The sequence below is a fragment of the Anarhichas minor genome, unplaced genomic scaffold, assembly GCF_050575085.1.
Source record: "Anarhichas minor isolate MPS153535 unplaced genomic scaffold, ASM5057508v1 ptg000027l, whole genome shotgun sequence".
Classification (NCBI taxonomy): Eukaryota; Metazoa; Chordata; class Actinopteri; order Perciformes; family Anarhichadidae; genus Anarhichas; species Anarhichas minor.
Window position 1 is genome coordinate 19,283,929 of NW_027466473.1, and position 17,833 is coordinate 19,301,761.

The following is a 17,833-nucleotide window of genomic DNA, read 5'->3' on the forward strand; positions in this document are numbered from 1 at the left end:
TTTCAGATTATTTGTCTGGATGTTAATAAAAACAGTTATGAATTGAAGAAGAGAAGAAGCTCTTTTTTCATCCAAACTGGGAACTGTGTTGCCTAATTCCTCTTAGTTAATGTGTGTGACTCAACGGAACAAGTTTTCAAATATTCATAAACATTGCAGGTTTACAGGTTTACAAAACGTACATTTAAGCTCACAAGAAACAAACTGCTGCTGCTGTAAGTTCTCCACATTCGATATTTTGGCAAGGAGAAGTCTTCGGTGTTGATGTCACATTGATATGAAAAGTACAGTACAATCTATATATCGATCAGCTAATACAGACAAAGCTAAGAGATGAACTGGCCCTATATTGTTAAATAGCTTTTGATTGAATCAGGGCCAGCAACATTTCTTTTCTGCTGCATTCAAACTTACATTATATATCTATAGCTCTTCATTTTGAATACAAAATATGTGTATTCCACACATTTGACTGTGTGTCTGAATTTGCCAAAATATTCTGAACTGATGAGCACAACGTTGCAATCTCTAACAGGGATTTGTTTATTTTTTTTGGCTGAGAAAGTAAATTTGGTTTGTTATGAGAATAAGCACAGGGTCCATAACTGAGGTGTAATGGCTGTGATACAATCGTTATGACTAATTAAAGCAATAATGATGAGTTGTGGGGTGCAGCCTCCTCATGCACAGCTACAATCGCTATGGTCATCTCTGATGCTGGTGGTGTAACGCTGCAGTGAGGGCGTAGAGGCAGTGAGTGGGTGTACATATATGTGTGTGTGTGTGTGTGTGTGTGTGTGTGTGTGTGTGTGTGTGTGTGTGTGTGTGTGTGTGCACGCAGCGGCTAAGTGAGCTTTTGGCAGTGATGCGACATGACGTTAGCTGGGACGAGGTGGGCTGAGCAGAGAGGGAAGAGTCTCCCCAGATGTGTCCAGCTGTTTAAGGAACCATCTATGAGAGGGTAAAGGGTTTTCAGATTAAATTTTTTTTTTGGTTGGCCTACCGGACGTCCAGGAGAGACCTCGGTGGGGGAATGAAGGGTTCAGTGAGGGCGGTGGGGGGAGCGGGGAGAGAGTTTAGAGGTTGACCAGGTGAAGGTTGGAGGCGGAGAAGTGGGGGCACAGAGCCATGTCCGGGTTCTTCAGCTGTCGCAGGATCCTCCGGTGGAACTTGGAGCGGACCCGGTTGAACTCCATGATGTCGCTGGGATCCTCCTCGATCCAGAAACGGTGAAATTCCTGCATCAGGTAACCTGCCATGAAGAAAATAAAATAAAATCGTCCTTTATGTTCTTTGGAGTGACTATGATCAATATGTTTCATATTAATTATGGATCAAATGAAAACTTGTATGTGAAAAGTGTTTCTTATAGTGATGAACCCAGAGAGAATTATCCCCCAACTGAAGTTAGCATCAGCTCTATGGAGCTTCATAGCTAAAAAAATATCTTTCAGATCTTTGTTTTGGTTTCCAGGCCCACAATTTTATTATTTTTACTATTTTATTCTGACAAAGTTAGCAACTAGCTTTTCTCAACTTTTCTCAAAAAAACAAGAGAAAAACTTATTTGTCACTTGCAATGTTCACTAAAATGTATTTTAAAAGCTTACTCATGCCCACCAGTTTTCATTATTCAAACTGCAAGACATTTATTCATAAATATGAATAGTAAGTTTGAGAAACAATATTCAGCCGTAAATGTCAGCCAGCCAGAGCCACAACAGGTCGCACAAAGCTAGCAGTCTTCACATCTGTTTGTGGACCTAAATGGACCCCCTTAGGACATTGTCTTTCCTCTTCTTAGATACCAGGACGGCAACTAAAAGAGGACAATTCAAGGTCTGTGTGTGTTTGGTTTGTGGGCCCGGTAATATTGACAATTTGGAGTCAATTTGATGAATAAGCCAAACAAAAAGTTGGTGTAACCTTAATTAATATCTGAGTTTGCAGGAAAAGTGAACTCACAGAAGGTCTGCTGGAAGTGCTGCAGGCTCGGCATCTCTGGGGCCACATTGTACAGGTGGGTCTTCAGAGCTCCGCTCACCATCAGAGAGTAGGCCAGGTCTGTGATGTTGATGCCCACAATGGCAAAAGAGTATCTGGAGGGAGGAGATCAAAAAAATATAGGCGTTAGTTTGTCGGAAGTTTGAGTTTGTTAGATGGTTTTAATAGGGGAGTGTGAGAGGTGTGTTTTTTAACAGATTTTATCGGACATCACTTCCCATAAACCCTAGACATTCACTGATTACAGTGAAAAACTTGGAAATGCTGGTGGACATTAAAGATATGGACGAGACCATTTGGCTACTTTAGGCACTCCAATTCTATATGTTTTCAGTGTAAGCCTCAGAAGTCAGAAGCCTCTTTTTTGTTAAAGCTCAGTCATACCTTCACCTCAAGGCAAAGTACACATGGTTCAAATGTGTGGGATGTGGTACCAATCCCAAACTATCCCTTTAGTGCGCCCACTGCCACAGTAAAAATGACTTGCAGTTCACAGCTTGCTGCTCTGCTGGAGTGTCCTCACAAAGGATTTTGTGTGTTTTAGAGTCAGACATTGCTTATCAAAGATGAGGCAGACTGGAGGCAGAAGGCAGCGCAGGAGGGCACACAGCAGTAAAACACTTCCTACATATAGACACTCACGTGGCCACATCACAGAGCCTCTCTGCTGCTCTGTATTGAGGTCAAAACGCGCAGAGCTCCAGCATCAGTAGCCCAGTTTTGCCTCCTCCACACACTCATGTATGCCATCATACAGCACATGTGCACACACTTACCCGATAGCTTTGTCGATGTTCTTCTGTTCCCATTCAGGCTTGTTTATCTCACTGTGAAGGACACAACACTCGAGTCACGCACTGTCTACATGTGAAACAGCACTGAGTGCACCGCAGAACCATATGAGACATCTTTAAATTACAATGAAGTAACATTTTCAAACTGATGCATTGCTTGTGGAAAGACTGTTGAGACTGGAACAGATTGTTCTAAAGACGTATAAAAACATAAACTCACATATGTCACTTTCTTAAAATGGGTTTAGAATATTATTTGATGGTCTTTATTTGTCTGTGCAACATAAGGTCAAGAGTATAGTGTTGCAGTTAAGCAATGATGGAGTCAAGTCCTCAAACAGCACATCCATATATTATCCATTGTGTTATATAAATACATTTTCAAAGCATTTGTCAGTGTGATGAGATGACCGAGTACAAATAGCATGTAAGTAAATGGTGCAGCTTAAATTTGTGAAACATCAGCCCAAAAGAGAAAGCTATGAATGCAGTGAAAAGAATGAAAGTGAAATCAAGTACCTTGGTTTTCTGTGTGTGTTCCTACAACAGTGCATGTGAGAGTCAGAGAGGGAGGCATGGGCATAAAGGTGGAGGTGGAGGTGGAGGAGAGAAAGAAGAAGGATCTTCATTCATGAAATGAGACAGCTCACTGAGATGCCGATGACAAACAATATGAGCAGCAGCAGCAGCGGCGGTCGGTAAAAGAAGGCGCAGTGAATGACAGAAAGCTGTAAGAATGAATATAATGTGGTGAATGCAGAGTTATCGATGATTCAGCGCAGTTTAAATTTGAAGGGATACACCGCATGTCAGGTAGAAAGATTATAACGCCGTATTTAGTGATGTTGTTGGCCACATGGGGGAGCATAACAAGCTGAAAACCCAAAACAATTTACCCCCAAAAAAAGCCTGAGTTGGTGATAATAATCTGTGGGTTTGTCACTTTGAGCAACTTCTGTCACATCACATGAAGTCACGGCTTCCAATCTGCTTTGTTGTTGGATGTTATAGACCCTGGTGATCTGTAAGGATGTGAGCGCTATAATTGCCATGATTTTATGGATGACTAAATGTATCTTTGAATCTTGAGCTATTGAGCTCTTCTGTTGTAAGGTTGGTTTTAGCTGTACATAGTTTCAATGAACCATCTGCTATAAATAGATGTACATTCTAGCAGGGTCGGTTTCTCACCAAGTCGCTTTACATCTGCTAAAAACTCACATTTGCTCCGTTTTACAGTGCTACCCTGGAGACATTGACTACAGTCGACCAGAGAGCCTTTCTACCCACACTCAGTGCATTCCTTTAATTTTATTATGCTTTGGATAAACGTTGAGAAAAAGCGTTGGCTGCCATACTTGTGCTTTGGTTGCAGGGAGTCGTGGAGCATCTGCAGAGCAGTGGTTTTATCATGTTCTGCGAAATACCTGCAGAGAAACAAGAGAAGATTCCAGAGAAGGGAATTAAAGAAACACATAGTTGGTGTATTTCTAGATGAATAACTATGTATTGTTAAGTAGAGTTCTTAAATAGCTATTGTTTCACTGCATATTTTGTTGTAATGTAAAGGTCCAAATATAAATATGTCTTCTATCCCGGTAGAGTGTTGTCTTTGGATTGAGATCAGAGTGAGCTCACAGCAGGTTGTGCAGGCCCAGCAGGCCCATGCCTCTGAAATCAGTCTTGGGGTCGCTGCCTTGGAATCCGATTTCACACCACTGCTTAGAGATGCGAGCGGTGAGAGGGGCGTCCGGACGCAGCTCCTTCCACAGCTGCAACACACACACACACACACACAACTAACATTATACCTTATGAGCTTTCTGAGTATAGGAACATTTAAATACCGACTTCAAGGAGTAGTTCGACATTTTGGGAAATACAGATGTTAGGATAGACCATGGACAGTTCACCCGTCAACCACAGGAGGTTCAATACAAATAAATATAATCACCCCTGTTGTTATGATTCTTTTTACACATACAAACAGCCACAGAGAGCTGCGTACCTTCATCAGCATGTCCTCGTGCTCGGGGTTCTCACAGTCGTAAGGCTCCCTGCGCAGCTTCTCCACCTCCGCCACCAGACTCCTGTAGCCCACAATTTGCAGCAGGGTGGCCTGGAGAGAGATGCCTAACCTGGGGGACACGCGGGGAAGAGGAGGGGGCTGTTTGCATGAGGGATATCAGAGCTATTAATGAAGTACAATCACAGTACTTTATTAACAGCTAGTCTGAGGATTCAATGTGATGACGCTGATTTACCACCACACCCCAACGTGAGTGATAAAGTCACAGAAATGTGTTGATGTAATGCAGCGTCTCACTGTGGGTTGGTGTCAGGGTTGATCTTCTTCAGCGCCATGATGTCGTCAATGGTTTTCTCCACTTTGTCAGGATGGACGCTGAGGGCAGACTGCAGCAGCTAGAGTGGACCGAAAGAACAGAAGGATGGCGGAGACAAGGAGGGGAAAGTGGGATTTGATGTAAACGGCCCGAAGCTAGAAAATTGAGTATATTCATAGATTTAGAGAGCCGTACCTCATTCTTGGAGTACCTCAGGGACGACTCTGGAAGGACATGGTTGCAAAGTGTAAGACAACGGCATACATTAGCATTATTACTATCATGATTATTATGAGGAATATTATTTGGTCCCAAAAAAAAGCTAAATATATTTTGAATATGGTTCAGGAAACCTTAATTTGCAAAAACACCAATTCTGGGAATATCAATCAAACTGGTGTTGGTTTATTCTTTGTTAAGAATGGCTTTTATCTGTTTTTGCAAACAAACTTTTCAAATGTGCTTTTAGATATGAAATTAAATATTGACGTCATCAATCAGTGTAAAGCTGTTTTATACACGAGTTAACTAAATAAATGTCGGGCAGCGTGTGGGCCTACCGATCTTGAGTGTCCTGCGAGCGCCATGGTTGTTGTTGTAGCAGATTCGCTGCAGCTCGCAGCGCCCCGTAAACTTCCTGGCGACAAACTTGAGGCCCCGCCACAGACATTTACAGTAGAGGAACACGAAGAACTGGGTCACCACTCTGGAGAGGAGAAGACGAGAGGTGCCTTAAGACCATCGAGTATTTCACAAAGATTCATTCTGGAGGCTCAGACCGCCACGTAGGCCACCAAGGCTTTTTTGAGAAACAATCTGTCTGCTATGTGTAAAATGAATTTTCTCTTAGAGAAGAAAAGTGAGTATCTACTACTGCAGTATATTGTACAGTTAAATAAATATAACAAATATAAAGAGTAGTATTTAGTAGTTCATTTCATCTGTTAAATTGCTCCTCATCTTAATCTCATTCGTATTTTATTGCGCTTTACATCGGTCGGTCTTATGTCAAGTACTTTGCTACAATCGTAATATGTAATTTTTCGAACATTTAATGTTTCCATTTTCCTTAAATTAGTGGATTTAGTTGCTTTCTTTTGGTCTGACATGATAGTAAATTGAATATTTTTGGTTATTGTTTTGGACTGTTGAAATCAAGAACTTAAATCATGTCACCTTGTGCTCTGGGATGGTGTGATGAGCATTTCCAACTATTTTGTAATATTTTACAGACCTATAATAATCGCCAGATTAACCGATAATGACAAATCACTAGTTGCAGCCCTTTTCTTCTCAAACTTGCTCTAATTGTAATGTCTTGCAAAAAAAGGTATGTCATAGGGTCTTACAACTATGTAGCTCAGTAAATTGGGGGATTTATAGTAAAATGCTAAATAAAGACACGTCAAATGGGCTAAATAAGAGGGAAGAAGAGGAGTAGGGATGAAGATATACAGCCAACAGAGTCAGAAAGCTGTTGTACTTCTAGACTTGCAGCAGATCAAAGAGTGCTATTTTTACAGGTGACGCTGAGAACAAAAATGGAAGTGTGTGTCTTGGGAAACTGTGGAGACTAAATGCTTTCTAGACTTCGCCTTCACTCTGAGGTGGACCTTAGGAAAGAAGAAAGGAAGGGACTTGTGTCACGTTATTGTCATGTAAAACCTCCTACCATCTGATTTCATGATCCTGAAACCCAGATTGTTTTTTCCATCTATTATCAGGGCTAAAACTGGCCATGAAGCGGAGACAAATCCATCAGCATAACCTACAAAAACCTCCCTCTGTGCGCCATACGAGCAGGCCTCACTTCCTTCTTTGTTTGGTTTTGTGGAATAGAGTTTACAACCTTTTAAGGCAGAAATAAATCCCCCTGATGCTGACGGATCACAGCATAACATCATCTGCCATGTCAACATAAAAAGAAGGTAAATATACAGTGCTGAAGGATTAATTATTCCTGCTGGTCGTGTGGATGAGACCGGCATGTTAAACAGCTCATATAGACACTCTCATTTTCTCAAACTTCAAGGAAGCGAGCACCAAGAACGGGTGACGGTAGAGGATTGAAACAAAGAAAATGTGACACTGCAAGCGTGTTTATGTTTATCAGAACTCACTGAGGCAACATGCCTCAATCAAACTCTTTGATGATTATTTTTAATTTTTAAGTCCCAGTGAAACTTAAAGGAACAGTGTGTAACATTTAGGGGGGTTTATTGGCAGAAATGGAATATAATATTCATAAATTTTGTGTACAATGACCTGAAACTGTCGCTTAGAAAAAGCCATTCATATCTACATGGGGAGCGAGTCCTCTTCCACGGAGTCCGCCATCTTGCACTGCCATGTTTCTACAGCGCGTATATACGTTAGCTGAAGGTAGAGATGGGTACCGAAAACCCAGAGTTAAACAGGCCGCGGTGATAAACTATTAAAGAACAGAGTATTGATCATCCCCAACGTTACTGGTGCTTTTTATCTGTAATTAAATGCATTGTTTTGGTGTAATTTATTACCATTAGTTGGTTGCAATCTGCTCCCACTCACCACTAGATGTCACTAAATTCTACACACTGTAAGAGCGTCTTTAGCTTCTGTACTGTGATGTATTTCACAGTGAAACCTAATATATTTGAGCGGTGAACAAGAGGGATTTTAATCTAACTGTTCACATTGGATTGGACCTAGATGGTCGCCCCCATTTGATACGATGATTTAAAACCGTTTTTACAGAAGTGAAATGACAGGGATATAAAAAATAGAGTTTATATTACTCCAACAAGACTTTCAATTATCCCGACCAAAGAGCATTTGTGTTCACGATGGGATGGCCTCATTAATTCTAAGTGTGTCCCAGTGAGCTCTGATAAACCTTCACATGCTTGCGGTCTTAACTGGCCCTTGGGGAGTGAGTTACCGGAAAAACAAGTGGGCATTTGAGTACTCGCAAATACCGCAAGGGTGGGTACTGGGGCCGCTCTGCAATGTCTTCTGTGGGTCTGGAGGAGCTCAGAAAATGTTAGTTTGGGTCTGAAGATTACAAATTAAAACAGAAAACCTGAGCTACAAACAGGAAACGTGAAGTTTCCAAGAAAGTCTGTAACGTAAAGAAGCTGTTGTTCCATTCTAGTTTGACCTTAAAGTCAGGATATCTCCACCCCAACTAAAGTGCAACACCAAATCACTGGAGCAACCTTTTAAATCCTCCCCAATACTCTGATCAGCCAAAACCAATAAAAGCTGGACTGTGAATCATTTTTACATCAGTAAACTATTACCACGTTCGTTTTTAGCACATTAGTATAATTACTGTAAACAAACTGTGAAAGACATCAGTAAAACACATTTGGCAGCCTCCGCTGGGCTCCACTGTTGTTCATTAAAGGTAATTGAAGCTAAATATCTTTGAGACCAAAGCAAAAGGAGTAAAACGTTTCAATATCTTAAGTACGGGGGGCAGGACACGACGGGATTTATGGGAAATGCGATCTGGATTGGAATCACTAGTGCGAGAAAACACCTTTTTATCTATTGTGCTATTTGTCTGTGGCGACTAAACAATATAATAAACGATTTTACAATATGTGGATGACTGAAAATCGATATAAAAGTAGTAGTTGAGAGTGTATCTTTCACAACAGTCAAAACTAAACACGGAGAAGCAGAATTCAGTTTGTATGCGCCGCATATCTGGAACTTTCAAGTTTGAATACTTTTCTCATTTCAAAGCCTTTAATTAAATCAAATGAGGGATTCTTATTCATATCATGCACTGCTCTGTCGCACCGCTGTAGCTTTTATTCTCCAATCGTATCCTTTTTATTACATTTTAGCTCATCTCTACATATCTTCTACTCTATTCTACCCTTTTTTAAGTCATATTCGTATATTTAATTTTATAAATAAAAATAATATAATAAAGAGCATACTGCCTTTGTATGTATTGTATACAGCTATACAAATGATTTGCCTAAAACACCTTAGAATATCAGTAATGTAATTTATACAAATCTATGTACAAATATGAATTTACTGTAGATAAAATGTTTACAAATGTACCAAGAAGTGTGATTAGTATTGTGTATAATAACGTTCATAACGTTTTTACTTTATTTAAAGACTATAAATAAATACAGCAATAGGCCTACACATAAAGCAACAGCTCTATTAACAGAGACGCCACTTGGTTTACATGTGCTCCATAATTAAGAGGCCTCTTCTATCAACGACCCACTCAAACCAGTTTACAACACAGCAGCCACTTACTGGCCACACAGTCATCGATTGAGCTTAAATGGGAGAACTGCGAATTTGGTATAAACAAGTCATTACAGTAGAACGAAGATAAACATAGGAAGACGGGCTCAGAAGAGGAGGGGGGGGGGGGGGGGGGGGGGGGCTTGAATGAATTCCTTCAGGTTTTGACATAAATTAAACTGTAGCTCTGCATCATTTGCGATAATGGAGTCTCTTTACCTCAGAAAATGCTTCATCTCGGCCGCAGTCACCGCTCGGGTTTCTTCAGTGCTGATTGATCACCTGGAGACAGAAAACAAGAGGAGCTGACGGTAGTTTATTTCTTTAATAAATGTCCCAGGATGAGGCCGAGAGAAGCGGTGAGCTCAGGCCCGCAGCTCCGGAGCTGTCCGCGGTGCTGAAGAATGAACGCGCATGTGATCTGCAGGCTGCTTTTTTATTTATTTATTTATTTACCTCGGTGCCCCCGGTATGCAGCGTTTCTGTTCGATCTGTTCAATCGGTGCAATGAATACAAGAGACTCGCGCTAGCATCCTATTGTGTTTATTCCACCCTTCGGAGAATCATAATCCAGTAAAACCAGCTAATTAATGCTCGATCGTCTCCGGTCTGATTAGCGACCCGAAGCACAGACACTGTGCGTAATCCGTAGCAACAGACGGTGCCTGTAACAGCGCCCGTGCAGACAATACAAGCAATATAACACATTCAATAAAAGACAACGTTTTCCACTTACCGATTGCAAATAATAATAACAGCAGGCAAAACAAAGATGGGGATGCAGCGTTCTGGTCCTCTTCACTCGGCTACAGTCGTCTGCTTTTCGTCCATGATGACAGTCACTGACTGGAGGAGGTTCAAGTCTAAAAGCTACAGCACAGCAATGCAGTGCAGCACACAAAGGGTTAAAGCCATCAGTCACCAATCAATGTGTACGTCATTTGTTTCCCACTGTCTTCAGACACGAGCTGGTGGCTAGATTTTACCCTGTAAGGATCCTGAATAACAATATATTTTTTTGCATTTGAGGGGAACTTTGCTGACACTTGTTATCTACAAAGACTTAAAATGACAAACTTCAAAAGGTCATTTAAATACTGCTGCTGTTGCTGAGACCTGTGATCTCTAGGACAGATTTCTATAAGCAGTCTGCGGGGGCCACACCAGGAGGTCCTTGGCCCCTTACCGTGCCCCTCCATCACCATGTTTAAAATAAATAAATAAATGCAGTAATCTTTTTTTGCCACTTGGGGGCAGTGCAACAAGCTGTAATAATTACATTTAAAGTGCATTTTTTTGACTGGATATTGAACTTTTGGAATGGAGAAATGTCTGGGTGAAACTAAAATTGTAAGAAGAATACACAATGGAGTAAATAGACAGACAAAAATAAATTCCTAACAATACCCATCCCTGATGATGACATATTTGTAAGATTGAGAAATATGAGAGTGTACAATGCTGTCTGTGTACATACATTCTGGTTAAAGTACTGTGTAGCTCCTGCAATCAACCAGATGCAGTTCACATCCACTTCTGTCCAAAATGTCTTCACTTCATCATTTTATTCTATTAGGCATTTGTGGGAAATTTTTCATAATTACCATACGAATTCTTGAATTACGGCCAAAAATGATTTTTGTGAAGTCTCACTGACCTTTGACCAAAACGCTAATCAGTTCATCCTCGAGTCCAAGAGGACGTTTGCACCAAATTTGAAGAAAGTCCGTCTCTGCGTTCCTGAGAATATTGTGTTGAAGAGAACAGGACGGATGTACGGAGGCAACACAATGCCTCTGGCCACAGTTGTTGGGCCAGAGGCATAAATGAATACATTCATTTATTATAATAGCACATTAATAATCACTGACTGTCGTAGAACAACCACACAGACACATTTAAAGTGTAAATTGGGAAATGATGACGACCCAGGTTAATATAAAAATCTATTTAATTGTAAAACGTGAAACTTCTGCACGTCAACATGCTTTACATGATTTACAGTTTATTTGGTAGATTACCAAACAAAAATTGTAACGGCACCATAGGCAACAAGAATACAACTTTGTGACTGTTTTCAAAGTTAAAACAATGACAGAACACAGTGGCGGCTGATGCATTTCTTAAAATACAAAATACATCGATTGTGGAAAAGGAGAAAGGAAGTAACACATCTGTTTTGACAGAATAAATAGAAGTGCATTGTTTGTGTTGAACACGTCGACATCCAGTACACGTGGACGTGGACATGACGTTTGATCCCCGTTAATAAAGAAAAATACAAAAACATAAATAGGAATGAAAAATATGTCTATGCAAACTCTTACTTTCTGTCGGAGTACAAGAAAACATGTACTTGTGTGAGAATGTCAAAGTTAGTCCTCTTCAAAGTGACCTATAATAGAGGAAAACAAAAACGCACACCTCCGAGTGTTGCACTCGATCAGCTTTAAGCGACCTTCTTCACAGCGCAGCCACAGCCGCCGGCGTCTCAGTTCTCGGAGCGTCTCTGCCTGCAGACAGTAACTGGTCCGAGGAGCTCTCAGCCGTGAGGTCGGCGAACACCTCGGCCGGCTCGTCCCCGCTGGAGCCGGACTCCGGCAAAGCAGAGTACGTGGGGACGGCGTTGAACATGACGAAACCCACAGTGATGATGACGAACGACATGATGTACAGCGTTGAAAACTGAGGACGAGACACGAGACAGACATGTTAACGTTGAATATTATCATCTTGCTTTTTCCCACTCTAACAACTACTGCTGGATTTATTGCTACAGTGTCTTTTTTAATGATCTATATCACCTCCTGCTGCTAAAAATGAGGGTCAAGGAAAAGTCCTGCTGTTGAGAGTCTGAAGCAGAGCTGCATAAACTTGTCTTCTCCAGGAATGATATAAAAGGCACGCAACATTAAAGCGGGACTTCGAAACACGCTTCAAGGCAACAAAGAGGCTATAAATCCCATCGAATGTGATTAAGCATCCTGACGGCAACATTACGGCCGCTTCTCTGGTCCCACTCACTGTGCAGTGGAAGAGGAAGATGCCACAGAAGAGGCTGAAGAGGTCGGCGGTAAGCAGAGAGAGGTTGACCGCGGTAGCGCTGGTCATCTTCACCACCACAGGCATGAAGCTGTACAGCGCGTACATACACAGGGCGTAGACCGCAAACAGCATGGCTGCAGGAGACAACGAACAGACTATAGTAAGACACGCATCACACCTTCAACACACTCGGATTTAACAAGACAAGGAAGCTAACTTACAGATGTGAAAGTCCCATTTTATTGCCGCTACTGCACGAGTTTCCAGGACGGCTCTGTAACGCAAAGTTAGCATGGTGTGAAAAACGCTTCTCTTTCACACTTTAACATAAAAATACCCTAAAACCAAATAAAGTGCCTTTTTTATTGTAGCCTTAAGTGTGTATTTTTGTAGTATGTTGGTGACGTATTTGTCTTGATCAGTTGACCTAAAAACACTATATGTATTACATATCAGATTATTATAGACATTATTCTGGGAACTTGTAAGAGTCATGCAGACACATATATTCAACCCTATAGGATTATTTAATATATGAGGGATTCAAGAAATAACCCACAGCTGTATGCCGCTGATGAGGGTCCCAAAGAGGCCCATCATGCCCAGGAATTCGATCTGGCTCAAGTTCTTCACTGTGTACTCTTGGCACACATTGGACACCGCATAGAAGACGGCACTGAGCAGCACCAAACCATCTCCCAGCACCACATCACTGGCTGCAGAGAGAGAGAGAAGGGCAGTTATACTGTAGATAGACATGTTACAGGTTAATAACATTAATATAGAAACCACCGAGCAAGAGGTACAATGATATTACCATCATGTTATGATCAGGACTCAAACTCACTCAGCTGGTGCTCGTCATAGTCAAATGTTCTCAGGGCCGCGTTTGTGCATTCAGAGCAGAAATGCAACGATTATTTTTCTGCTCGCTCTGTTCACTCGTGTGACGTGCGTGCGCCTGGTTATTTATGTGCATGGGTTAATACTAATTAAACTCCATACGGGTGTGCGTAGCGGTGCTCAGCTCGTTGCGTGTGTGTGTGTACGTAGCGGCTGAAAGCTTGACGAATCGGTCCATTTAGCTGTTAATGGGCTCCAAAAATGGAGCAATCTATAACGGACTTTTTTTTTTTTTAAAGCAAAGAGAGGAGAGAGAGAGAGAGAGGAGGGGAGGTTTGTGGAGAGGGAGAGACAACGAGAGGATCTGACTCACTGATGATGAAAGTTCAGCGTCATTGATTAATACCAGTGATGATGACAGAAGTGAAAAGATCTTATATTAAGTAAAAGTGCTATTACCACAATTACCAAAACACTCTGTTACAAGTAAAAATCTTACTTGAATAAAATAGATAGTAATGATTTTCTTTATTTTTAAAGTGTCCTTACTGGATCCCTGGTCTCTTCCAGCCAGGATGTCAGCTCCCACCATGGCCCCCACCCCCAACAAGCACACCGCCACGGCTACAAAGTGGACCAGCCTGTAGCGAGTCTTCAGGAAGAACCAGGCCAGTACCATCAGCACGGGGATCACGAAGCAGTCCAGCAGCTGAAACACGCAGGATAATGGACATTGACTTCAACCATATAGATACACAATAAATAACAGACTTCATCAGGTCACTGTCCTGTTTATGTTAAAGCATGTGTTCACACAACCAGCACCCTGAGCTGATGGATCCGGACTGTTGTCTCTCACCTGTATACTTGTCAGCGTGGTGAACTGGTAGGCCTTCACAACTGCATAGTTTGCCTCGACGTCTGCCAGACCCATCACCAAATACTTCCACCACTTGGTTTTTAGAATTTGCAAGATGTTCCTGTCACCTGTAGAAACCGAGAAGGTTTACTTCAGAGTAGGAATGGTGAACGCATTTTTCCAAAAGATACTTTTGAACACAATTTTTCACACAAACTGTCCCTTTAATGGGTTTACATACAAATAGACTAAATGTAGCATAATTACATTAAACAGTTCCACACTGGTCTTGCATATGTGCTTCCTGATGATTCTAGACCAAAATGTCAAAAATATGTCACAGCTTGTGCTATAACTTGTGACCATTTTTGTCTTATTTTATAATACATTTTAATTAAAGCTGCTATAATCAATAACTTGTTTATACTAATAATGTGCATTGTATGTGAAAGGTGTCGCTCTTAGTTTTGGCTCACTCTCACCGTTAATCTGTGTATTTTCCAGCTGCTGCAGTCAGCTGTTTTGTGCAAAGAAATCTCTAAAATCCCCCTATGCACTATAATAATATCTGCTTGGCAGCAAAAAGCAGACAGACATAGTTAGCGACTATCTGGAGAACACAATGGAGCATTTAGCAGCTAAAGAGCCAGGTACTTTACTCAGGAGTTGGTTTAAAGAAAAACCTCTGAATGAATGTCAGTGTTTCTCTGCATCAGTTGTGTATTTTTACAGGTTGTAGCTGCTGCCCCCACGTGGTCAAAAAACAATTTACTGCAGGTTTAAAAGATAAAAAGAGAACGATTACAAGTCCAGACATGCTGACCTTTGCGTGTGCTGAGGATGGTCGTATAGACGAGCAGCAGCAGGACGTAGTTGAAGAAGCTCTGCAGCATGGGCGTCTCCACCTTGGCATCGGCCAGGTACTGACAGCTCACTGCCGTGCCACAGATCAGCAGGGACAAGACCTGCCCCATTAAGATGGTCTTCAGCAGACGCCTGGAGGGTCAGGGAGAGCGCCACGTGTCAACTACAATGCAAAATGCAATGCAACAGCCCCACCTGTTGACTCTTTGTCAGACTCGTGAAGGAAGGTGCTCCAAGGGGAAAGGAAGCCGAGTCTGGAGGCAACCTCTCACTTTACATTCCAGAGCTCACCTGGGTGTGGTCAGAAATGTGCATTTACCGCACGTGTAACCGCACGTGTAACCACACCCACCAGTGATGTCACAGTGTACCGACACACCCTGGAGTACACTTATACATCACTGCAACGAGATGACAAGTTAAACCACTAGAGGTCAGTATAATAAAGAGTTTACGGGGTGTTGAGGGGAGAAACTACAGGGCGAAACATTTTGGTAATAGATATATCACCATGAAACTTATTATTATTATATAGATTAATGCACTAGTTAAGCTTTCATCATGCATTCACTTGTTCATAAGACGGATAAGTACTCACCACGTGAAGACATCCCGCAAGTTGTAACTGTACAAACCGCAGGCAAACCTCCACTTCCCACACAGTCTCTCCTCCTCATCATGCGCTTCCATATCTTTGAGAGCTAAACCTAGGAGTAAAGAAAAAAATATGAAAATTACAATCTTGGGGGGATTTGTGTCTTTAAGGCTTACTGTCCTCCATCAGATTAATGTCACCCAAGGAGAACATGGTACCAAATCTCCACAGGAATGTGATGAGGCTCATGTGACTGATGAGGCTCATAATATGACTCCCATGGTCCCAATATGACTCCCAATAGGACAAAGCATGAGTGCAAAACATAAATCGAACAACCTGCATAGGCGCTACAGCACTGCACTTGGACGTCATCCAACTAGCTGGGTTGGTTTACAATACAGGCAGTGGCTCCATTAGTGAACATGCAAGCACATTTTAGGAATATTTAACTGAGATAAGCCATACTTGATTTGATGCAAGCCGAATTTGAATATAGCCCCTTGTAATCTGTAATATGGCGTTAAATATGTTTGAACAGCCATTAACAAGTGGCTATAACCACAGCAATATTAAACTGTCACTTTTTCAATGCAGTTTGGCGTTGACAGAGTCATTCATCGGGCTTTCCCGAAACTACAAATAGCTAAATATAACCGTAACGCAAGTACAAGCTATATTATGATCAAGTACAAATACTGTAAGTGTACATACGTTTTCTGTTTCCTCTTCAGTCATGACAAGTGTGGGTAAACTCTCCAGCTGATAAGCAAGTCCATGCTTCTCACAAACGACGATCCACGTTTGTCCCTCAACCTAAGTAAGTAAGTCAACCTAGCATCGTGCTGTCTAGCCCCGCCTTCTGCGCTCTGATTGGTCCAAATAAAAAACTAAATGACGTCTGCACTGCGAAGTCAAACTTGGTCTGGTGCTGATGAGAATCAACATATACAGTATATATATATATATATATATATGTATATGTATATATATATACACATATATATATATGTGTATATATATACGTATATGTATGCATATGTATATGATATGACAATATATATATATACTGTATATATAATGCATTGCATGCAACATTTGACAGAGAAGTTACACATTGCTATACCTCAGCTAGCTCAGCCAATAATAGCCAAACAATAATATTATTATTATTATTATTATTAATAATAATACAAATAAAAGCAATGCTAATAAAAACAATAATACTAATACTGCAGCTCAAAGTGCTTTACATTAAAACAGTAAAAACAGGCAACACAAATTAAAATAATAATACAGGTAAAGATAAAGGCTTTATAGCCTAATAACTCCTGAAATGAACCGTTCTGCACAATAAGTATTTTTACTTTTCATTATCTCTGTGTGCTTTGCTGTTAATACGTTTCCTGAATGCATGACTTGTAATAGTCTTTTTAAATTATGATGTTGATTCTACTGTTAAGTAAAGGATCTAAGTGCTTCTCCCACCACCAAGCAAATATGGCAAGCAACTTTTAATGAATCCTTAGCGTTTCATTTCTCAAACTACAATTTCAACTTATATAATTCTCACAGCACAATTTTTTCATTTGTTCCTTCCTTATGTGACAGTTACAATCTTGTTGTGTGAGACAGCATTTGATGGCCAGACAGAGAAAGAATGATAACAAACATTCTGATTGTAAGAAACAATAACTGTCCTTGAATCTGTGCAAACACTGTTTTCTTGCCTCCAGCATACATACTACAAGTTGCACTGAGAGTGGAGTAAAGGTCATTCAAAAGTAGAAAAAAAATGATGAGGTAAAGCAACAGTTGCACTGGATGTGACAGTGGAAGAAGTATTCAAATCCTTTATTTAAGTGAAAGTACAAATACGAGTATAGAGAAGTTTAATTAGAGAAATGTCGTTAAAGTATCAGAATGAAGTACTGTTAAATGCCTCTGCCATACTGACTATATTGAGTATATTTTATTCTATTTCATAACAATATTCCACTACATCTCAGAGGGAAATACTATCTACTCCAGTACTTTGATCTGACAGCTATAGGCCTACTGATTCCTTACAGATTCAGATTATCAATAACAAATATAACTTTTAAACGACAATAGAAAAACAACTATGTAAAGTATTTCAAATTAGCATTAGTGATGCTTATACATAAATGCGTCAATAATTATAATATAATAATATAATATTAGTTTTCTGAAATAGGCCAT

The 17,833-nt window shown here is 40.8% G+C and overlaps 2 protein-coding genes across 4 annotated transcripts; both read right to left on the reverse strand.

Annotated features, from left to right (window-relative positions):
- Positions 1-1,076: 1,076 nt before the first annotated feature.
- On the reverse strand, positions 1,077-9,639 carry elmod1 (ELMO/CED-12 domain containing 1). Of its 3 annotated transcripts, XM_076102360.1 has the most exons (11): positions 9,623-9,639; positions 5,704-5,849; positions 5,339-5,367; positions 5,125-5,222; positions 4,807-4,936; positions 4,437-4,570; positions 4,157-4,225; positions 3,318-3,338; positions 2,781-2,831; positions 1,966-2,099; positions 1,077-1,252 (listed from the first exon to the last, which is right to left on the reverse strand). In XM_076102360.1, the coding sequence occupies exons 1-11, from the start codon at positions 9,637-9,639 to the stop codon at positions 1,077-1,079; spliced, it is 1,005 nt and encodes a 334-aa protein (XP_075958475.1). The 3 variants fall into 3 exon arrangements, with proteins under 3 accessions (XP_075958475.1, XP_075958476.1, XP_075958474.1); XM_076102361.1 differs by lacking the exon at positions 3,318-3,338; XM_076102359.1 differs by lacking the exon at positions 3,318-3,338 and having other exon boundaries at positions 4,130-4,225.
- Positions 9,640-11,314: 1,675 nt separating this feature from the next.
- Positions 11,315-16,508, reverse strand: slc35f2 (solute carrier family 35 member F2). The gene is made up of 9 exons (XM_076101917.1): positions 16,325-16,508; positions 15,614-15,722; positions 14,975-15,147; positions 14,152-14,279; positions 13,842-14,001; positions 13,009-13,165; positions 12,671-12,723; positions 12,429-12,583; positions 11,315-12,089 (listed from the first exon to the last, which is right to left on the reverse strand). The coding sequence occupies exons 2-9, from the start codon at positions 15,703-15,705 to the stop codon at positions 11,868-11,870; spliced, it is 1,140 nt and encodes a 379-aa protein (XP_075958032.1). The 5' UTR covers positions 15,706-15,722; positions 16,325-16,508; the 3' UTR covers positions 11,315-11,867.
- Between the last annotated feature and the right edge of the window lie 1,325 nt (positions 16,509-17,833).

What these genes read in the sequence shown, in the direction of transcription:
- elmod1 (XM_076102359.1), bottom strand. An exon ending in AACCCTGACACCAACCCACA is followed by an intron (nt 4,937 to 5,124) that starts GTGAGACGCTGC and finishes CGTGTCCCCCAG; the next exon opens with GTTAGGCATCTCTCTCCAGG. An exon ending in CTGGGCCTGCACAACCTGCT is followed by an intron (nt 4,226 to 4,436) that starts GTGAGCTCACTC and finishes GTTTCTCTGCAG; the next exon opens with GTATTTCGCAGAACATGATA.
- slc35f2 (XM_076101917.1), bottom strand. Translation starts at nt 15,705, where the DNA reads ATGGAAGCGCATGATGAGGAGGAGAGACTGTGTGGGAAGTGGAGGTTT. An exon ending in AAAATGGGACTTTCACATCT is followed by an intron (nt 12,584 to 12,670) that starts GTAAGTTAGCTT and finishes TGTCTCCTGCAG; the next exon opens with CCATGCTGTTTGCGGTCTAC. An exon ending in TCTTCCTCTTCCACTGCACA is followed by an intron (nt 12,090 to 12,428) that starts GTGAGTGGGACC and finishes TCTCGTCCTCAG; the next exon opens with TTTTCAACGCTGTACATCAT.